At 36.6% G+C, this 20,958-nt stretch overlaps 1 protein-coding gene across 2 annotated transcripts in view; it reads left to right on the plus strand.

Annotated features, from left to right (window-relative positions):
* zc3h3 (zinc finger CCCH-type containing 3) overlaps window positions 1-20,694 on the plus strand; it is a 98,566-nt gene extending 77,872 nt beyond the window's left edge. Inside the window, exons 9-12 of one of the 2 annotated variants that reach the window (XM_049479577.1) lie at window positions 3,482-3,613; window positions 14,237-14,394; window positions 15,043-15,203; window positions 20,220-20,694. In XM_049479577.1, coding sequence (XP_049335534.1) covers window positions 3,482-3,613; window positions 14,237-14,394; window positions 15,043-15,203; window positions 20,220-20,251 — 483 coding nt within the window. In that variant the 3' untranslated portion in view covers window positions 20,252-20,694. The remainder of the gene's footprint in view (window positions 1-3,481; window positions 3,614-14,236; window positions 14,395-15,042; window positions 15,204-20,219) is intronic. The other variant, XM_022675858.2, reaches the window with a different exon arrangement.
* Window positions 20,695-20,958: the final 264 nt, after the last annotated feature.

The raw sequence follows: 20,958 nt of genomic DNA on the forward strand, positions 1-20,958 counted from the left end.
AAAGAAGCAGAGCTTTCAGACCTCAAATCATGCAAAGTAAACAAGTTCATATTCATAAAGTTTTAATATATCAGAAATCAATATTTGGTTGAATAACCCTGTTTTTTTTCATGCATCTCGGCATGTTCTCCTCCACCAGTCTTACACACTGCTTTTGGATAACTTTATGCCACTTCTGATGCAAATACTCAAGCAGTTCAGCTTGGTTTGATGGTTTGTGATCATCCATTTTCCTCTTGATTATATTCAAGAGGTTTTCAATTTGGTAAAATCACATCACATATAGCTTTTATTGAGAGAGAGAGAAATCACAAAAGAGTGAGAGATAACTAACTTTCAAATATAACAATAAAGTTTTGACTAAGGCTCCAATCTGAAGATTTCCCCCAAGACCCCCTTCACACTGAGGGGTGGACACCTGTCTTACTAGTTGTTTGTCTGGCAAAAAATAGCTCTCCCTCCGAGGGTCTTCACTTTCCTTAAGAATACACATACACACACACACACACACACACAAATGCACACACACTCACTCGCGCTCGCCCGCAAGCACTTGTTTGGACTTTTGCTCATGCTGCCCCACCCCCAGCACCCCCAAAACACTCTCGCTCACTCTCGCTCTCGCACCCGCTGCACCTGTGACAGTCGTCACGGTCTCCCCCGCCAAGCGCTGAGAGGCCAGCTGCCCGTTTGTCTTAAAGGAGCAATGCCACCTCCTTGTGGGCCCCACTTGTCCTTCATCATAACCCGCCTCCCCCCGTCTTCCTCTCCAAATGAATTTAACCCTGCTCCTTATTTCACGTGTACATTCCATGAAGTATGGCTTGAGCTTGTGCCTGAAACTGAATCCAATCCAGTACATCTCCCACCACCCCCCACGCAATGCCTGAAACAAGACCCCCACCACCACCACCGCACCCATCCCTCCCCCCAGGCCTGTGGAACACCCAGGCCCCTCCTCTGCACATAAACACATCATGGGCACCGTACAAGCCCCTGCTTAGGTAAATATTTCTGTAGCAGTTAATTAGACAGAAATGATATGACCCCCATCGAGATGAGATTCCACTTAAGGAGGCTCCAGTTTCCCCTCCCTCTTCTCTCACCCCCCCACCACCACTACCATACAGCATCTACCCCCCACCCACCCCATGTTCTATTTCAGGCCTACAGAACACTCAATCACACGCATACTCTCACTCCGATTATTCATACATGCAGATAATATTCAGAAAGTCAGGGTCTGCAAACTGCATGCATAACTGTGTCATTGACACATGTGCCTAGTTACTGATTATGCATAAAGAGTGTGAAGATGAGCGCATGTACACAGTATTTGATTATACATATTTTGACACGAACTTCATACATATGCTTTGTATAAAGCTTGTGTTATGTGTAACTGGCACACTCGCAAATACCCCAACTGTAAACTTCACACAGCACCTGCCACGTACACCTTCTGGAATTAATATACTCATTGAGGAAAAAGTAAAAAATTATTATATACGGCTCTTATATGGCTACTTATAGGCGTATGTTTGAGTAAAATGAACATTGTTGTTTTATTCTGTACAAAAAGGAAAACATTTCTCCCAAATTCCAAATAAAATATATTCAGATTTAGAGCATTTATTTGCAGAAAATGAGAAATGTCTTAAATAACAAAAAAAGATGCAGAGCTTTCAGACCTCGAATAATGCAAAGACAAGTCAAGTCAAGTAGTTTTATTGTCAATACTGCATATGTACAGGACATACAGAGAATTGAAATTACGTTACTCTCCTTCCCAATTTTACAGCAAGTACAGATAATAGATATAATAAAAGAGAATGGGAGACACTATGGGTACAATACAGCAGGGACACAATAGACATACATGAGACAAAAACAAGGTGCAGTAATGTGGGGGAGGAATAGATATATAAATATAAGTTCATTCAAGTTTTCATGCGAGTTCAGAAATTAATATTTGGTGGAATAACCCTCGGTTTTAATCACAGTTTTCATTAATTATGGCATGTTCTCCTCCTCCAGTCTTACACACTGCTTTCGGGTAACTCAACTCCACCACTCCTGGTGCAAAAATTCAGACAGTTCAGCTTGGTTTGATGGATTGTGATCATCTGTCTTCCTCTTGATTATATTCCAGAGGTTTTCAATGTAGTAAAATCAAGGAAAAGCTGAATCATTCATTGGTCTCTTATTTTTTCCAGAGCTGTATGATGATATGATGATATGGAAATGATAACAGTATTAGAGTGAATGGATATGTTTGTTAGAGAAAACTGTACAATTTAAAGCAGGATCATGCAGCTTGTTGGGCTGCCTCTGCTTTTGATACAAAATGAGATACAGTTGAACAGCTTCTGTTGCAGCTGGGACTGTAGAGCCTGCAAACTCATACCTTGCCATAACTAGCTTACCTAATGCTCAATTGACCGTTAATCTGGTGACCACGCAGGCCAAAGAAATGTTGGTATTTGGTGGAAACATTCTTGGAAAACCTGATGATTGCTTTTTGTGGGTGAGCATTATCCTGCTGAAAAATGCCACCAGGAAGCCCTGGCCTGAGAGGCCACTCGTGTGGCTGTTATATATTCTGCACATATCGCTAAGCTGTTAGTGTCCCTTGTATGACTACTAGAGGTGACTGATTGACTGCTGTATGCAATGGCTTCTCAGAATATCACACCAGCAGTTGGGCATTTCTCCACTCAAGATTGAAGCTCTCGCCATGATGCCTCCATACTTAAACCTGACTGTCGTTGTATTTCAACCACAACCTGGTTTCATCAGTCCCCTATTAGTGAATGACTGATTATGTCTATTATTATGTGATCTTTGCCTCCTCTGTATGTCTCATACTTTCATATTTGTTTTTCTGCCAACAAAACACTGAAGTAAGTAACAGTATTTAAAGAAAGGTTTGGAAAACTATAGTAAAATCAGTCAATTTAAATTGTTTTTCTTATGTAGATTCTTGTTCACGCACTGAATGTCATTTTTATCTTAAAAAAAATGACAGAAGGTTCAGATAAATTTCAGTTGGGTGTTTTTAGGTGTGGGACTTTTTCAGAGCTAATTAGGAGTGTAAGAAAATATTGATATATGTCAAAGTATCACAATAGGTTTTGCAATAGTGCATTAATTAATTATCCCTCATTATTGATATGAAACATGATTATGTTTGTCATGATGTGCATAGTATTTGCCAGGTTTTTGCCAATTCACAGCCCTATTGTACGGGAAAATCCATAAATATTTCCATCTAAAATTAGTCAACCCAAAACCAATTCAAGGCATTTTGGCCTGAAACATTGGATACAACAGTTTTATCACCTACTCTTTAGCCTCATAGTTCCATTAGACTCTAACCTAACTTGGTTAAACACTTTTTACTACCAGTGTTTTTGTTTTCCAGCTACTATTTTTAATAAATTGATGGAGCCACTTTTAATATTCCTTTCTCTCTTTTCAGATGCCTGTATGTTCGTACTTCTTGAAGGGAATCTGTAACAACAGTAGCTGTCCCTACAGCCATGTTTATGTGTCTCGCAAGGCAGACGTGTGTCAAGACTTCATCAGAGGCTACTGTCCTCAGGGAGAGAAGGTAACCCACTCTCTCAACACTGCAGAGTGTCCGCCTCTCAACAGGCATGCATTCACACACAAGCTCTCAGTCTACCCACATATACACACACACCCACAGGCCTCATGGGATACTGGCTTAAATGGTGCCAATTGTGGGGCAGGTTAAACCACATTCATATATTGGATATTCAGGGAGATGACATGGTGTTTGACATTCTTTTGCTTATTTAAATGTAACTTTTGAAAGTGGAAAGTGTGTTAGATTAAACACTCCTACTCGTTCAATTCATAAAAAATAATGCTCATAATTCATCTGTCTGTTTACAATGGTTTAATGGTCATCCTCGGCTTCATTAAACATTTTATTATGTTTAATTTGTAAAACATCAATGTAAAAAGTAGTAACAAACCCCTCTGTGGCTATTCAGATAGGAAACACAATTTTTAGCCAATATAAATGTACATTTACTCACTTTATTTATTTATTTATTTATTTAGGTCTCGGATTAGTAAATCTGACTTGAGGCATGTCACCAATTGTAATCAGAAACTGGAAGCTGAATCAAATTGATTAGCTTCTTAGATTATTTACCCCAAGCAAATATCTAAAAATCTGATAATGGAAGTATTTAATGCCTTTAGTTTAGTGTAAGCCTAGAAGAATATAGCCAGGCTTATGTTCTTCAGAATATTATTCAGAAATTGCGTTTTAGCCGAAGTTTGGAGGTCTTAATAATCAACTCTTTTTTCTTTGTTTTGGAAATCAGTTCTGTAGACCAATGAAATCAAAAAACTAATTTTAATTATACAGAAATATTTAGAAATAAGTACAGTATACAGAAATATTTCATAAAAAGAACACCTTGCCAACTGTGAAGAATAGAAGTACTTACGTTGTCTTGCTGCCAGTGGCATTGTCAATATTACACAGTTGGAGGGACCAGGGCTGCACAATTATTCAATATAAATATATAGTATGTCAGTATTAAATGTTTCAATAATGGTAAAATTATTTTAGTCACATTTCTGATTTATTAATTTACATATTTAAAAGAATCACACTATTTTAATATTGTTCATGTTGAGAGCAAAATTATATTGACCAGAATTAATAACTTCATTGTAATTATGTCCATCTCTAGAATGAAAAGAACTGATTCTACAAAATACCAGCAAATTCTGCATGCAGGTTTTAAACAATTTGTGAAATGGATAAAAACGAGAATATAATGTCTTTTAAAACAGTAGACAAAAAGCTACCTAAAAATCCATACTCTATACAATGAGACACAAACTGAACCCTTTAAACAAGATGTGCCTCCAATAACATGTCAGAACTTGGTACTTTCTAAAAAACAAAACAATTTCCAACTACAAGAACTGAACAATTAATAGAGCTGTGTAAGCTGGGAGTTTAGCTAAAAGATGTGCTACTAAGGTACCCAAATCTTTTCACTGGCTATATTGATTATTGTTTTATGAAAGCCAGACTAACTGTGCATATAGGATTTGCTGAAAATATTGGGTTTTGTTAAATAAATTAGCCACAGATGCTGTTTTAACACTTCTCAATTAAGAAACAACAAACTGTTGTAATTTGGTCAAAGGCTGCTCTGGTCAAATATACTGTATATTAGTTTTATACTGTGCTCCTAAAGTAAAGGTTTATGTAGGGTTAAAGATGCTGACCCCAAGCCCTCATCAGGGTCATAGGGGATATGGTTAGGTCTCTGTGGAGTCTTTGAATGGCAGACAAATTGTGGGTGTAAACTTGATGATCACATGACCCTTCCATCTGCTCCCTAGTCGCCAGCAGCTTCCACCACACCCCTTCAGTTCAGTTTTCTCTTACAGCACGTGGCGAAACACACAGCCTGTTGTATTCTATCTTTTAAAACCTTTTATAGGACATTCTTTTTTTTTTTAATTGCATAAGTAATTATAAGAAAGTAAATATTATATCACTATATTTTATAACATTCATGATATACAATCTGGATTGCGATACATGCAGTTGCAGTCAAAATGAAGCACTAGTGACTGTTATGCTTAAAAAAATATTTTGTCAATATGACAAAAAGTGAAATATCATCATATTGCTCATCTCTATTTTATATTTATATACCTATCAACTATGATATATATGAGAGATTGATATAAAAAATAATTGTATTCAATCTAGTCTGAAATACAGTAGTTTGCATTTAGTAGTTTGAAAATGGCTGCTTTTAAATGGTGCTTCAATAAAAAAAAAACAGATTTTAAACCATAGTAGTTATTAAATCAAGCTGGCATTATTTTAATTGTTGATTATTTTATTTGATTATATTATTTTTTTTAGTGTTGATTGATGCAAGTTTTTTTCAGTGTCTATATCAAAAAGAAAGAGATATAATTTCTGTGTGTAAGTAGCCCTTCTTTGTGATGTGGTCGCTGCACTCCAACCATAAAGGTGAACTACATTGGCCTGGATGTTTGGGGGCTAATTAACACATGCAATTACACTGTTTATCCTAAATTGTTTGCTTTTTTCTTTTTTTTTTCTTTTAATGAAATGGCTTTGTAATGTTCTGCTTCATGTTATGCCTCAAGGCATTTTTCCCCATCATGTTTCCATCTTCACTTTCTGTTTCTTCCCCACCATCGCTGCTCTTTATCTCTGTCCTTTTATTCTTTTTTTTTCTTCCTTTTTCCCCCCACCCTTTCCATTTGTTCATCTTTTTGCTTTTTTCCTCCGACGTAACAAATGCATTCTCTCGCTGTCAGGGCTCATTTAAATATTTGGGGAGAGAATGCGAATATATAAAGAGAGAGATATTAATATTTATTCTATTAGCCGAAGTGCTTAGGTCTGTAATTTTGCACCGTCCCAAAAGCACTGTCTCAGATATGATGGATAGCATGCCGTAATTATGGACGTGAAAAAGTGCTGATGACGGCAGTACAGGCGAGAGGCCAGCGATGGATATGCCAGCGGAGCAAGGGTTAAAGCGCACTCTCATCCTCTCCATTTCTCTCCCCCTCTTTTTTTCTCTCCATCTCTCTTCTCCTGCCTTGTTCTCGCCATCTGTCTCTCTGTCTCCAGCTTGTGATGTCTTCCCGCTTGGCCTTTTCCAGCTTCTCCGCTGCAAATCCTTCCACTTTCTCTCTTTTTCTCCATCATTCTTTCCCTCTTCTCTTTCTCTTTCGTCAGGCGTCTTGTTTTCATTGCTTGTGCTGCTCTCTCTCTCTCGTTCACATTTTCATGCTCTCACGCTCTCTCACTTTCTCTCTCTCTCTCTTTCTCTCTCTCTCTCTCTCTCTCTCGTTGGTTCCCTCTCTCGTTCTCGCTCTCTCTCTGTAATGTAACATTGTAAAATGTGCTGACTCGTTCTGCTTTGTGGCCAGTAGAAAGCTCTTCTAATAGGCCCCAGAGACTTTCCAGCCTTCTTTAAATCAAGTGGAAAATTGTTAACTTGTGCTGGTATAAAGATGTTCCATCCACTTCTTTTTTTTTCAAGCATATCCTTTTCCCCTCTCTTTCACTGCTTTTATGTAAATGAAAATGTATAGGCGAGCAGGGTTGGCACAGGCGAGGCCTTGCGTGTGTTTTCTTTGCTGAAAGCGGCAGCTATTCACATCACAGTTAATGAACCTTCTCTTAGCGTCCACCTAACAACAACCTTATTCTTTCCCATTACTTCACAGCCTGCTTCAGTAGATGCACTCTTCAGTAGGGCTAAACTGCTCCTGCGCTTCTTTAACTGCTCATCTTATATGGAGGCCATGACCTCCAGAGCAAAGTCCAGCAGTTACTTTACAGCTTATTCTGACCCAAGAACAGGATTGATTAAAAAAAACTATACATCATATGTATTAGGGTTGGAAAAAATATTAATGTTCTATATCGGTATATCGTATCATTTTCATTTGCGATACAGTATTGATATGTGGTGTCTAATATTAATATTTTATTAAATATATGCTCATTCCCTCCTCAAGGCAAATGTAGATAAGATGCTATAAAAAAATTACACTCACCAAATTGAAATTACACATACTTACGTACTGACTGCATTGCTAATTGGCCTCAAATAGGTTTCTTACACTTAATGACACACTCTCATTTATAAAACAGTCAAACAAACATAATTGAAAGTACTGCTAGCCATCCTGAGCTCTGGGTTATGTCCATACGTTATTTGAAACCAGACAGTGTTATAAACCCTAAATCCCCCATATTTTTGTAAATATTTTTACCATCTTACATCATAGTACAGCACTCAAGATATGACACTTATGACATAGAACAGAGGTCACTAATAGGCAGACCGCAGTCCGGATCCGCACACAGACGTTGTCCAATCCGGACCTAAACCAATAAACTACTGAGAAGGATTGTCTTTATGGTTTACGTGCTTTACAGCGCAGTAAACTTACTGACCAATCACGTGTGCTGTAAGATCACCAAACACTCTCCTCTGCCAATCAGATCTGCGCAGCTGTGAGCACGCGGAGCCACACAGGCGAAGCAGGCGGTGAGAAGCTGCAGTCGGAGAATAAAGCGAGAAAAGCTAATAAAGATGGTGGGCACCAGAAAAATAAATTAAAATACTACATTTATAAAACATACTAACAGTAATGTAACCGAGTGTTACTTGGAGGAATTAAAGAGAAACAACCGAGACAGAAGTGCAAAATCCTTACTCCACCTCATCAGAACTCCTCAACTCCTCATCAGAACTGCTCGCAGGCGACGGTCCGGACCTTGGCCTGATTAATATTTCTCCGTACTGAATTCTAGTTAAATACCCCTAACATAGAATGTAAAGTAGTAAGTTTGCTGTGCCCTCAAAGTTACACAGAACAGTGTAAGGCTCATGATTAGACCTCTGAAGGCTGACCTCCTATTTTTTAAGCTCTGCAGCAATGCTGGCAGTACTCATTTATTTATTTTTTAAAACCAACCTCTGAATATCTTTTGTGAAATACTGTACGAGGTACAGTGGCCTAATAACGTATATGTCTTTATCTTCCCATCTTAGAAGTCATTTTTGACTGGCTGCTGTTATTGTAACTTACCATTTCACCAGGCATTATCTTTCCTCGTTATTCGGTTGTTTTACATTTTTCATTTTGCTATGTCCATATATGAAAGAGAGAGAATAGTTCAAACTTACATCACTTACAACATCTGCTACAGCCAATAAATTGATTAAATTATTTTTCATACATAACTTTGGATCAAAAATACATTTGCCAGTTATTATATTATATTTTAATGCTAAATTAATTATATTATATTTAAGGCTAATATTTGAGTAAAATGCTCTGTTCAGGTGTAATGTTGCTTCAATATAAAATAGAGGTTACCTATTAACACCTTAAGGTATTTTTGTTGCACACGTACGCTAAAAAAAACGACTCTTTACAATGATGTTTAAATGAATTCACTAGTTGGAAAAAGAATTGTTAGAATAATCAGTAAAAAAAACAATCTATAGGTACATTCATATTATATCTACATTAGCCTACATTGGCTTGAGTACAGAACTGAGGAAATGAGTTTAAAGCACCAAACATTTTAAGCTGATTGGCTGCATCTGTGGTTGTTGGTGTAGCATAGCAGATAACAGCTTTGCCTGGCAGAGAATAGTTCAATTCCCGGACTGGGCAAGAACACAGTTCTTTACCAATAACAGTATTTGGGCAAGAGTTTCTGGGAAGGAGTTACAGCCAAATACCTTATATGTAAATGAAAGTGTAAGTGTTTAATTGTTAATTAGATTTTTTGTTCTAAAACCACATTTAAAACTTGCTGAGTATTGTATAAGTATTAGTCATTAAGTTACTGGGTAAACAATTAGGGCGAATTTTGGTCAAGTCTGAATATAAAATGGGCTTTTCTCCACATCCTGCTTCAGACCTCTGAATGAGTGACGCACCAGATCGACATCATCAGTCAAACTAGAAACAAATGGGTGTTGAAAAAAATAAAAAGGACCCAAACGCTCCTCAGAGATGGGGTGAAATTGGAATCGACTGAGCTCAAGTGCAGAAGGATTTAGCAAATTGGAGCAATTAGCCACGAGGGTGGTGAGTGATGATGTTGTCTATAGGATGATGTAGGGGGTATTAGGGAGCAGGACTCATGGGCTGCGATAATCTTGTCCCATGAGACACTGTCTGTGTGTGTGTGTGTGTGGTGTGTGTGCATGTGCCTGCACGTGGGTGTGTAGTGTACATGCTTGTACTTAAGAAATATCTTTGTTATTTGGTTTAAAAAATAATTTGAATTAAAGGTGTAATGTTGTATGTGGCTGTTATCTGTCTTATGTGCATTCAGCAGTAAATAACACTGTACTGCATGCATGGAATAGTCCTGATCTGCCATTATTGATCATGTCAATTTGTGAGCCATCGAATGTTTCTCTTCTTGAAGGATCCTCTAAAAGAGGAAGCAAGAAGCAAAACCGCTGCACAGAGCAGTCTCCAGTTTAAGAGAATATGTTTCCATTTTTATTGTTGGTACTTTGGAAATTTGATCAGAAATGCTGGTCATGGTAAGAGGAAGGGGTGGGCAATGTGGTCTCAAAATATCACAATATTTAAAGGTATTTTTTAATGATATCTTTGACGATTTCTTGAAACATTGAAAAATATTTTAGTAATTTAACGAATATTACACCTGCAAAATATAAAATATAAAAATGCAACAATTTTAAACATTTAGAAGAAATAAAAATATGTAAATGATTTTCTTTGACTTTGATTTTGTATAAATAACAATGTAAGTAGATAAATAATGCAAAATACAAATAATATAACGTAACAAAAAAATCTTCCACAAATATAAAGTGCGGATTTTTTTGTGCGTGCATATAAACTGCAAACATGAAAATTAATTTAAAAAATAACCTTAAAGCTTAAAACAGTAAATAGCAAAACAAAAACACAATGCCAGCATTATCATAATGATTTTTTATTGTTTCAAAAATGATTATATTATTATGTATGTTAAGATATTGCATGGCATTACTGTGAGGTTTGGTTAGATTTATGTGTTTCACAGCTATCTTTAGAATCATGCAATTTTTAAAAGTTTTTTTTTATATATAATTTTCATCTATAGAACCATCACCATGCCACAAAGCATTCAATGTTTAGATTTTTTTTTTTCGTTGGGATAATATAACCTCCAACCTTTTTGGACAGCTTTATATCATTGATTATGGAAATGCATTGGTTTGCATAATACACAGCAATGTGTGCAAAGGTGGCGGCACATACCGAAAAACTTCCTGCATGCCAAACCGCACACTACTTCCCTAAATAGTGTTAAATATAGTGCACCTGCACTGGAAGTGCATTCATTAAGAAAAGTGTAGCAGAAAAGTGTTTGGTTTAAGACACAAGCATGTGTTTTTCTAGAGAGCAAGCTGCACCTTTAAAGGATCAATCAGTAATAAATGAGAATATGGGTGTGAAATGGCTACAGCATTAGAGAGAGATATCTGCCCCTCACGCATCTTCCTGAATGCGAAGCTCACATGGGTTGCCAGATTAACTCACAATGGAAAGCGAAGACAAGTCATACTCTGTGAGCACATTATTAAGGTGACCCTGAAAGAACATGGTGGTGAGCACCACATTCTAAGTGGTGAGCACCAGATAGTATATTCACTGGTCTGTACATGACTTAACAGACTGCTACGTTGTTTTGTGCACATGCTCTGCAATCTCTCTTTTTTTTCTGGATGTTTTGAGTCATAATGGCACAAGAAGTGATTAAACCATCCGTATATTAGATTTAGTTTTTAATGCAAAATCTCTATTTAACATGCAGTTTAGTCTAAGACTACATATAATCTCTGTCTGGGAAACTGCCCCATAGACATGCTTCTTTGCTTATTTTTTGTATAGTGTCTACAGCCACGTCTGGACAAGTTGTAACTTATCTACAGTTAAAGAAACCCAGCAGGTAGTAAGCTAGATTGCTAGGTTTCTTAGCTAATTGCTAACTAGCTAAACAACAAACCTGTAGCAAACAAGGAAGAAAGGTAACTAGCAAGCTATAGTTTAAACTGACAGACAACTTTAACTACAGTACTTACAATAACCTGCCTTGCTGAGTAGATGTTCCACAGTGAAATAACGTTGCTAGCTAGCTAGCTAGGGTTAACTATTTTATTTCAGTGTGGAAAGTTTTAGCTAGATAGCTAAAGATTAAAACCGGTATTTTTACATCACCATGGGTTAATATTGTTCTAAAATTGTTCTGGTCCGTTAATGCGCTCTTTAGCGTACACTAAGCAATTCTTTCTTTTGTGTATAGATGAGCACTGGCCTCCTTCATGTTTTTCTCCCAAACACTCCAGACTTCCCATGTGGAGATGTGGCTTTATAATTCGCTTTGCCTCTAAAGACTTCTGTACGTCTCTTACTGTTTGTTTTGGATTCAAGAAAGGTCTCCTGTTTTTCCTGGCAGCTCTTTCTGTTATTTTGATTGGTCTCCCACATCTTGGTAGTTTTCATGTGTCTATGTTTCTTCCATTTCTGGATTATGGTCTTCACATTTGCTACTGATACCACAAAACACTTAATATATTTGATTATCCCTCTCCAGCTCTACTTCATTTTGAGTTCTTTTGACAGCTTTTTTCCTGACCCCATGTTTTTGCTCTCAGCAAGTGGGTTGAGTATGACCCGAAGACCCACCTACCTGCAGATTTACAGTTACACACATAATATAGTTAATCAATCATCATTGAATTAAGTACCAAATGTAAAAGTTAAGTATTTGTAAGGTTTATCAAAGTGGATGCAAACGTTTGAGATTATTTGAGTTATTAAAACTAGTGGTGACTTAAGTTATATATTGCACCAACTGGGTTCTATGGGCTGGTAGTATATAAAACTCATTAGATTGTATGATACAACATGTTAGTAGCTTTACTCTAAGGCCCTGGATATTTTTTAAGAAGTATAGAAACTGGTGGCAGGTATTTGATGTACAGAAGAATGAGAAGACTATCTTTTGTTCTTTAATTTATGCTTTTATTAATACTTTTGTACTTTTTTGTATTTTTTTTCCATTCGGTCTATTATACTTTCTTTCATACTTTTACTTTTTCATACTTGTACTTTTGTGCTTTAAAAAATTTCAGACATTTTCTTTAATTATTTTATCCTTTTATCATACTTTTATGAACGCATACACTTTATTTAACTCTATTAGCTTGGATAGCGAACCTTTCTGAAGCTCAGTGATTAGCTGTTCAGAAGAAAAATAGCTAGTTCACCCTTTTCCATGGCTGCAGCACATTGTATTTCTTTTATTTTATGTACTTCTGTGCTTAAATAAATTTTAGACAGTTTTCTTTCATTCTCTTATCCTTTTATCATACTTTTGTACTTCTTTGCAAAACTAAAGTTAAAATCATAACTATAAGAACGAACAACTTTAAATTACTTTATTAGCTGTATTCCACTGTATGCACACCACTGTATCTCCAGATAACATGTTGGCTCCTGTTCACATGTGAGCACCTAATGTAAGGATTTGTTCTGGGTTTAATGCAGATAAATAAATTGCATTAGCTTTATTGGGTTTTCAGCTCAGGCCTGCATTCACACCTAACCCCTTCTCATTTAAATACCCTTAGATTTTGAGAAAAAAGGTTCTCTTGCTCTCTTCTGCTTTATAGATTAAGTGTTTTTGTTGGTTTGTTACATTTCTTGTGGTTGTGTAATGAAATGCCTGATCTGATGGTTGAGTAAATATATGTCACCACAGTTGCTGGACTGAACAGCAGCGTGTGTTAATGGTTTTGAGGTGGTGGTTGTAGTGGTCGGAGAGTTGGGTCTATACGGAGAGCGTTACTGGACTGCCTGCTCTATGGGGTGACTGAGAGTCCACACTGTTCCCGGAAACACGATCCTATAGCTACTGACCCCCCCAAACACACACACACTCACATACATACACACACACACACACACAGAGCTACTTGCTCTATTTCAAGAGCAACCTGCTCCACATGCTCTCTCTATCTTCTCACACACACACACACACATACATCTTGCGCCCCTCGCCCCATAGTGGGTATAATTAGCTTTTCTGACAGGTGGAAAGGATCGGATCTCCTGAAGAATGAAGCTACCAATTTACGCCCATATTACACAGGCACACACACACTCTCTCACCTACTCTCACTCATTCGCTTTCCTTTCCTCACAGGCACTCTCTCACTCTCTCTGTCACACACACACACACACACACAGACAAACAAACAGCCGGTTAGCTTTGACTTCTGTACAGATGTACCATCCAAACTTGTGTGAAGTCAAAATCATAAAAAAAAACTTTTGTCACTAACACATTTAACTTTTGTAGAAGGGATTTCACATCTATGTTAATGTTATGAGATTTTATTATGACAATACACTTGGAGCATTTCTATGTGGTCCATTTATCACAAACTGTCCACACAATGTGACAAACAGCTGGTGTTTTATACTGTTGCAAAAATAAGCAAATGAAAGCATACATTTTTTTATATGACTGCAATAATGTACACCATTGATACCATTAAATGTAAAGTGGCTTGCCAGAATAATGACAGCACAGTTCTGATTATGCGTATATTATGTTTCCCCACAGTGTAAGAAGAAACACACTCTTGTGTGTCCAGAGTTCTCCAGAACTGGTGCGTGTCCCAAAGGGTCCAAGTGTAAACTGCAGCACAGACAGAGAGCTAAGCGCACTGGATCCAGCCCCACCTCAGGCCCAGGCAAAAAAGCCCGCACAAAGAGGTCAGAGTAACACCAGAACCACCTTATCAAATATCGTTTTATATATACAGCTCTGGAAAAAAATAAGAGAACACTTCAGTTTCTGAATCAGTTTCTCTGGTTTTGCTATTTATTGTTATATATTGTTGTTTTATTTTATAAACTACACACAACATTTCTCCCAAAATCCAAATAAAAATATTGTAATTTAGAGCATTTATTTGCAGAAAAAGAGAAATGGCTGAAATAACAGCTTTCAGACCTCAAATAATGCAAAGAAAACAAGTTCATATTTATACACTTTTAAGAGTTCAGAAATCAATATTTGGTGGACAAACCCTGGTTTTTAATAACAGTTATAATGCATCTTGGCATGTTTGCCTCCACCAGTCTTACACACTGCTTTTGGACACTGCTTTTGGATACCACTTCTGGTGCAAAAATTCAAGCAGTTTAGTTTGCTTTGATGGCTTGTGATCATCCATCTTCCTCTTGATCATATTCCAAAGATTTTCAATTTGGTAAAATCGTAAAATCAAAGAAACTCATCATTTAAATGTAAAGTAGTCTTTTTTTTTCCAGAGCTGTATAACATTTCTGATAATGTTAATGTATGTTTTTAAAGTTCTCCATGTGCTGCTTAATGTAATTTTTCTTTTCACGCTCTGTGTTTAGATCTGAAACAAGCTTATCAGAGTCCACTGAGGCAGACGAGGGCACCACTCAATCGGGTCTCTCCAAGCTCCCCTCCTTCATCTCCCTGTCCAGTTCACCAGACACCCCGGAGACTGCTGACAGCCCCCCATGCCCCCCTGTAGCAGGAACAGAGGCCACAGGTGAGGCACAGCTGCGTACAGTTCACACAGAAAACACATGACTTGGAGCTGTCTGCTACAATTGATCAGCTCTTTCTACACTCATTTTTCAGTTGAACACTAGATTGACATGTAACATACTTTTGCTATGCTTTCTTACATTTCATGGTACACTATTGAAATGAAATAGTCCTAAAGTAACCCCTGCAGAAAAAAATGCTAATAATTTATACTAACAAAAAAAAAGATTACGGTATTTTTTTATTATTACTTTAAGGCGCACTTTAAATTCTTTAATTTTCCCAAAAAATAGCCAGTGCGTCTTATAATCCGGTGTGCCTTATACATAAATTCTACCAGTCAAGTTATAAGGAGCAGTTAAGCCACTCCATTGAAGTACAGCGGTATAATCATTAGCCGCTAACTGCAGCACTAGCTCTTTCGCTGTTCAGAGGCGAGTATATTGGACTGTAGTCTGCGTATTTGCCATGTTACAACAAGCTACATGGAATCAAACTGCTAGCTGAAAGTGCCCGGGTTTCCGAAACACTCAGGGTTCCTCAGTCTAGCACTATAAGGTGGCATTTATGTCCCACTAGCACTGCGATTAGTGCTAATGCTGCTGCACCCAGCCTTAGTGCTAGAAAAACTTAATTGAAAACTCACCCTTTAGACAAAATATTGGAAATCTAAGCTCACTGTCAAAAAATGAAAGCACTTCTCTCACCCAAATAAACAGTTTTCAGGAAAAAAAACATCCAGTGCTAGTTTGGATTTGAAATAATTTTTTTAATTGTTATTATTATTACAGATAGACGTTCTTAATAGTGTGTCTTATAATCCGGTGCGCCTTATAGTCTGAAAAATACGATAATCAGTCTTGCAACTGAATGGCAAGTGTGCCATTTTTTTAAAAGGTTTATAATAAAGAATTACAGAGCAGTCAGAATATTGCTTCCCACAATACAAATGCAAATCGCAATACACACACCATTAGGACCCTAATATGACCACACTAAAAACTTAGACCTAAAAATATATATGAAATTGTGGAAATTTTGAAATTTTATGAAAGGAAGAATGAAGACACTTATTCAGGATTTTGCATTATGTAAATCTAAGTACTATTTTAATACTACCGTATATTTAAAAACTAAATTCTGGCATTTAAGACATTTATATATAATTTATTAAATTAAAGGTTCAGATTAATATAAAGACTAACCAGACTTTTACACAAAGTTGTGCACACTTATTGCAAATACAAAGATATTGTGATGCTTATTTTAAAAGTTCATTTTAATAGAAAATGTAATAAAGCAGCTTATATTAAACTGAACAAAAAAATCACAGTCGCTGCATCGTCCAGCTCTAAATAGCAGCGTTATTGAATTTCTTCCTGCACTGTTTAACAGGGTGCTTGCTGTTTTTTTTTTTTTTTTTTTTTTTGACTCCCTCAAACATCTCTACTTTACTCCAGCACGGTCTAAAGGCTAGTGGCTAGATATTGGAAATACAGCGTAGCACAAACGTTTAATACTTTGGTCTTGTGTGTGAACCAGCACCCTTTCCCAAGCTGCATTCAGATGGAACTAAAAACTAAAAGAATTAAAAACAAAAAGTAGGTAAAAACACTTGAGATTTAATAGGGAACAAATTGATACACAAATTTACATCAATGCTGAAAATGGTTAAGTGTAAAATGTCCAACATATTCAAAGCTGCAGTCAGATGGCAGATGGGTTTTTACTAAAGCAGAGCATTTCTTAATGATGATCACATCTCTGAACAAACAGAACTTATTTTAACTACTCATTTAACTACTCTTTAACTACTCACCAACACTTACACTGCTGACAGTCCTCACTGATAATGATCTAAATTAAATGCTTAATGAATTAATGGTAGTGTTGTTTTTAGTGATATATATTCACTAACTTTTTAATAAAACTTTAATTTTAATTTTAATTTAATTTAAAACTGAACTGGAGTGAACGCTGGGCCGAGTAATAGATCACTCCTGTTTAGTTGCACTCTTGTTTTATTGATTTCTTTGTTAGACACAAACTTTTGAAACCCACTGTATTTAAAGGATAGATCTATTATTATTATTATTATTATTATTATTATTATTATTATTAAGCAGCTCATATAATCAATATAATCATCGATAGTGTGTAAAATGCTGTTTTATCAATATAATGCTCAAAAAGTAATGCATTAAAGATATAGTACAGATGTGTAATAGATAGGAAAGGGGCTAATCAGGTATCAGAATAGAATGTGTAGGAGATATAATGGTTGGGGGCGGTGTGGTAATAATATTTAGGTTTGTTATGGAGCACAGGCACAGCTGAAGGTGGTGCTGACAGTCTGACTGATGGAGGATTAGAGGTGAGGAGCCCCGTATGTCCCACACACACACGCACATACGTGAAGACCATAAGGTACATACATAACATATAACAGAAATATCACACACACCAAGCTCACTATATGTAATGATACCCTCATGGCGTGACCTGGTGACCTAGGTGTGTTAGTAGAGAACTATATGCTTAAGATTTAGTGTAAAATCTTCCTCTTTGCTCGCTGGTCTCTGTCTCCAGTTGTTGTTTGACTCGTTCCTCTTTTAGCTCCTGTTGCTCAGAATCAGTTCTCATTAACCTTTGACCCTCACACTCACACACTCTCCTAACTGTCACTGACACCCACACATACACACACATATATACATATACAATGTATAATCACTAAGTGTCTAAACGCTATCTATCTATCTATCTATCTATCTATCTATCTATCTATCTATCTATCTATCTATCTATCTATCTATCTATCTATCTATCTATCTATCTATCTATCTATCTATCTATCTATCTATCTATCTATCTATCTATCTATCTATCTATCTATCTATCTATCTATCTATCTATCTAATCCTGTATGTACACTTATTATCAGCTGAGAACTTTTTGCATCTTAACATTTTCATTCTTAGTTCCTGTAATGAGATTTCCAGTTTATTAATTTGTTCTTGTTTACATTTCTGTTTCACCGTGTTTCATTCTCTTACCCTATTTATTTCCGTCTTCCACACACACACACACACACACACACACACACATACCTTCATTTCCTCCAACATACATTTCTGCTGTTCCCCATTGCCTAGTTGAACTGATTTTTGTCCGTGTTAAACTGTAGAAATACACATGCTATATGCTATATGAAATGTGCTCTCTTTTGAAGTACCCTCCTTGTCCCTGTACACACATCACATTCAGCCAATCACGTTCATCCATACTGACAAATGTTGTACTTCACATTTAGTTAATGTAACAGCGACAGTGACAGTGATGAACAATCTGTGACTACTTATCAGTGACCTCTCCCTGATGTGATCTCTCACACACACACACACACCCCAACACGCCCAGGAGAGAACTGTTAAGTGTTAGTAATGAGTGCCCAATCCACCTCTGTGCTTCATTAAAGTGAGCCAGACGAACTGCCCTCAACTTTAGATATATTAGCTCAGACCTAATGCGTCACAGCCTGTCTTGCGCTCTCACTCTCACTCTCATTTACTCGCAAGATCTCTCTCTCTCTCTCTCTCTCTCCCCCATACTCAGTGCTTCTACTGTGTCCTGCTCTGTGATTTTAGTTTGTTTTTTTTTTTCTTCAATCAAATTTTTATAAAAAAAAGAATTTTAATATTTTGGCCCTGTCACACAAAAACTTTTATCTCACAATTTAGCACTTATATTGTAAAATACATAATACCATATTTTAAGGATCATATTATAAGACACACTATCAATAAACGTCTATTTTCTGGTCTATTTTCAGGTCTATTTTCATACATAAGGGGCATCGGATTATAAGGCACATTTTGGGCAACAATAGTAAGGAACAACGGTGTCGCCATGTTTGCTTTTTAATTTTAGCAGGTCTTAATGCTGAGGGCACCTAAGTAAAAATACATTTTCTTTCCAAGTCAAACGAGCACAAGATGTTAATCTACACATATTTCTCTCCTAAAACATTTTCTTTTTCTTTTTCTTTTTTTTTTTTTGAGTAAAGCGCATCAGTTTATTTACAGTAAGCCTAAATTCCAATATTTTCAACAGTGCAGTTAGCAGTGCTTAGTGCTAGTAAATGCTGCCTGACAGCGCTACACTGAGGAACCCTGGGTGGTCCGGTAACCCAGAGCGCTTTCAGCTAGCGGTTCATCCCACGTAGCTTGTTTAAACATGGCAAACACAGGATACAGTCCGATATACTCACCTCTGAATGGAAAAAGAGCTAGCGCTTCAGCCTTGGTGCTGGAGAAACTTCACTGAAACTCTTGTTTTAACGCTTCATCTGAGTGGCTTTACTGCTCCTTACAACCTGCATGTTAGAATTCATACATAAGGCGCACAGGATTATAAGGCGCACTGTTTTAAGTGCGCCTTATAATGTGAAAATTTTCTAATATTTAGCACACATCATTTTTATATATTTCTTTCACTTTTACATGAAGTTTTTATGTCACCGTGATTATATTTTATGTTTATGAATAAAAAAAAGTTTTCCTGATGCCTGAGTATCTTTGTTTTTTTTTTCTTCTCTCTCACGCTCATGTTCTCTCTCTCTCTCTCTCTCTCTGTTCTGCTTCCTCACTCTGCTTTTTTCTCACCCCTCTCTCTGGAGCGATTGCACTCACTCAGTCTGGAGCAGTCACACGTTGCTGTTCTCGCTCGTGTGTCATTGCGAACAGGGATTTCATTACACCGCCTCCTTTCATTACTCTCGTTTGTGCCACATCTATGGATGTTGTACTTCTTGTCCCAGTTCAGTTTCAGATTGCAGCAGCACACGGGGTGACACGGGGCCACTTCACTGCCAGAATGGGAAAATTAACACACAGAAAATTTCTGTAACAATTAGGAGTGTACATGTAATTTAAATTTAAAAAAAAGAAAATCTTCTCTGATGTATTCGTGTCCTTTTTTTTGACATGTTGTATTTTTTCTGCTTTCTGTGTTGTAGGAAAGAAACTGCAAATCAAGCCTCGCTTCTAGGAAGTTCCAGAACTGTGGGACCTTTTTAACACACAGCTGATGGCTAGAACAGAAGGAGCTTTCAGGTTCAGGATTGAATGAGAGAATTTTTCAGAAAAATTGACAAAAAGAAGATGCAGTGATTAATAAATGTCTGTATAATTTAGTGTAGAAAAGGCTGGATGTAGAATTTACCCTGAAAGAAGTGAGGTATAGGACTGTGCATCATTTCAGAAGTATTTTGATGTTTTTGAAAGCCTATAGCTTGTTGTGCAGATATATCATTTTTTTATGTAACACACAGGTGCTTTCTTCAACTAATCTCTAATCTCAGGGACTCTCTTCTGTGCATGTGTCACTTTTAAATCAATGTGATTTTAGTTTTTATTATAAGAGATGTATTGTTATTGTGCTATATTTAAGTTTGAAGACGTTTGTATTGGAAATAAATCATTAGATCTCAAGTTTTTAAATTTTCTGATGTAATCATTTTGTGTCAATTTATGGTTATGGACGTATCAATGTTTTTGTAACATAAAAGATAGTAAATGCTTATTTAAAAAAAACTAATTTAGAAGAAAATCATTTAGAGAGTCCATATCATCTGAAACATTTATTTGAATATTTTCTAACATTTGCATAGATTTCCAGTAGATTTAAAAGTAATCCAAAAGTAATCCCATAGAATTTTGGGAAATGTGAGGTTCCCAATTTGTTCTGTACTTTGT

Source organism: Astyanax mexicanus, chromosome 5, assembly GCF_023375975.1.
Source record: "Astyanax mexicanus isolate ESR-SI-001 chromosome 5, AstMex3_surface, whole genome shotgun sequence".
Lineage (NCBI taxonomy): Eukaryota > Metazoa > Chordata > Actinopteri > Characiformes > Acestrorhamphidae > Astyanax > Astyanax mexicanus.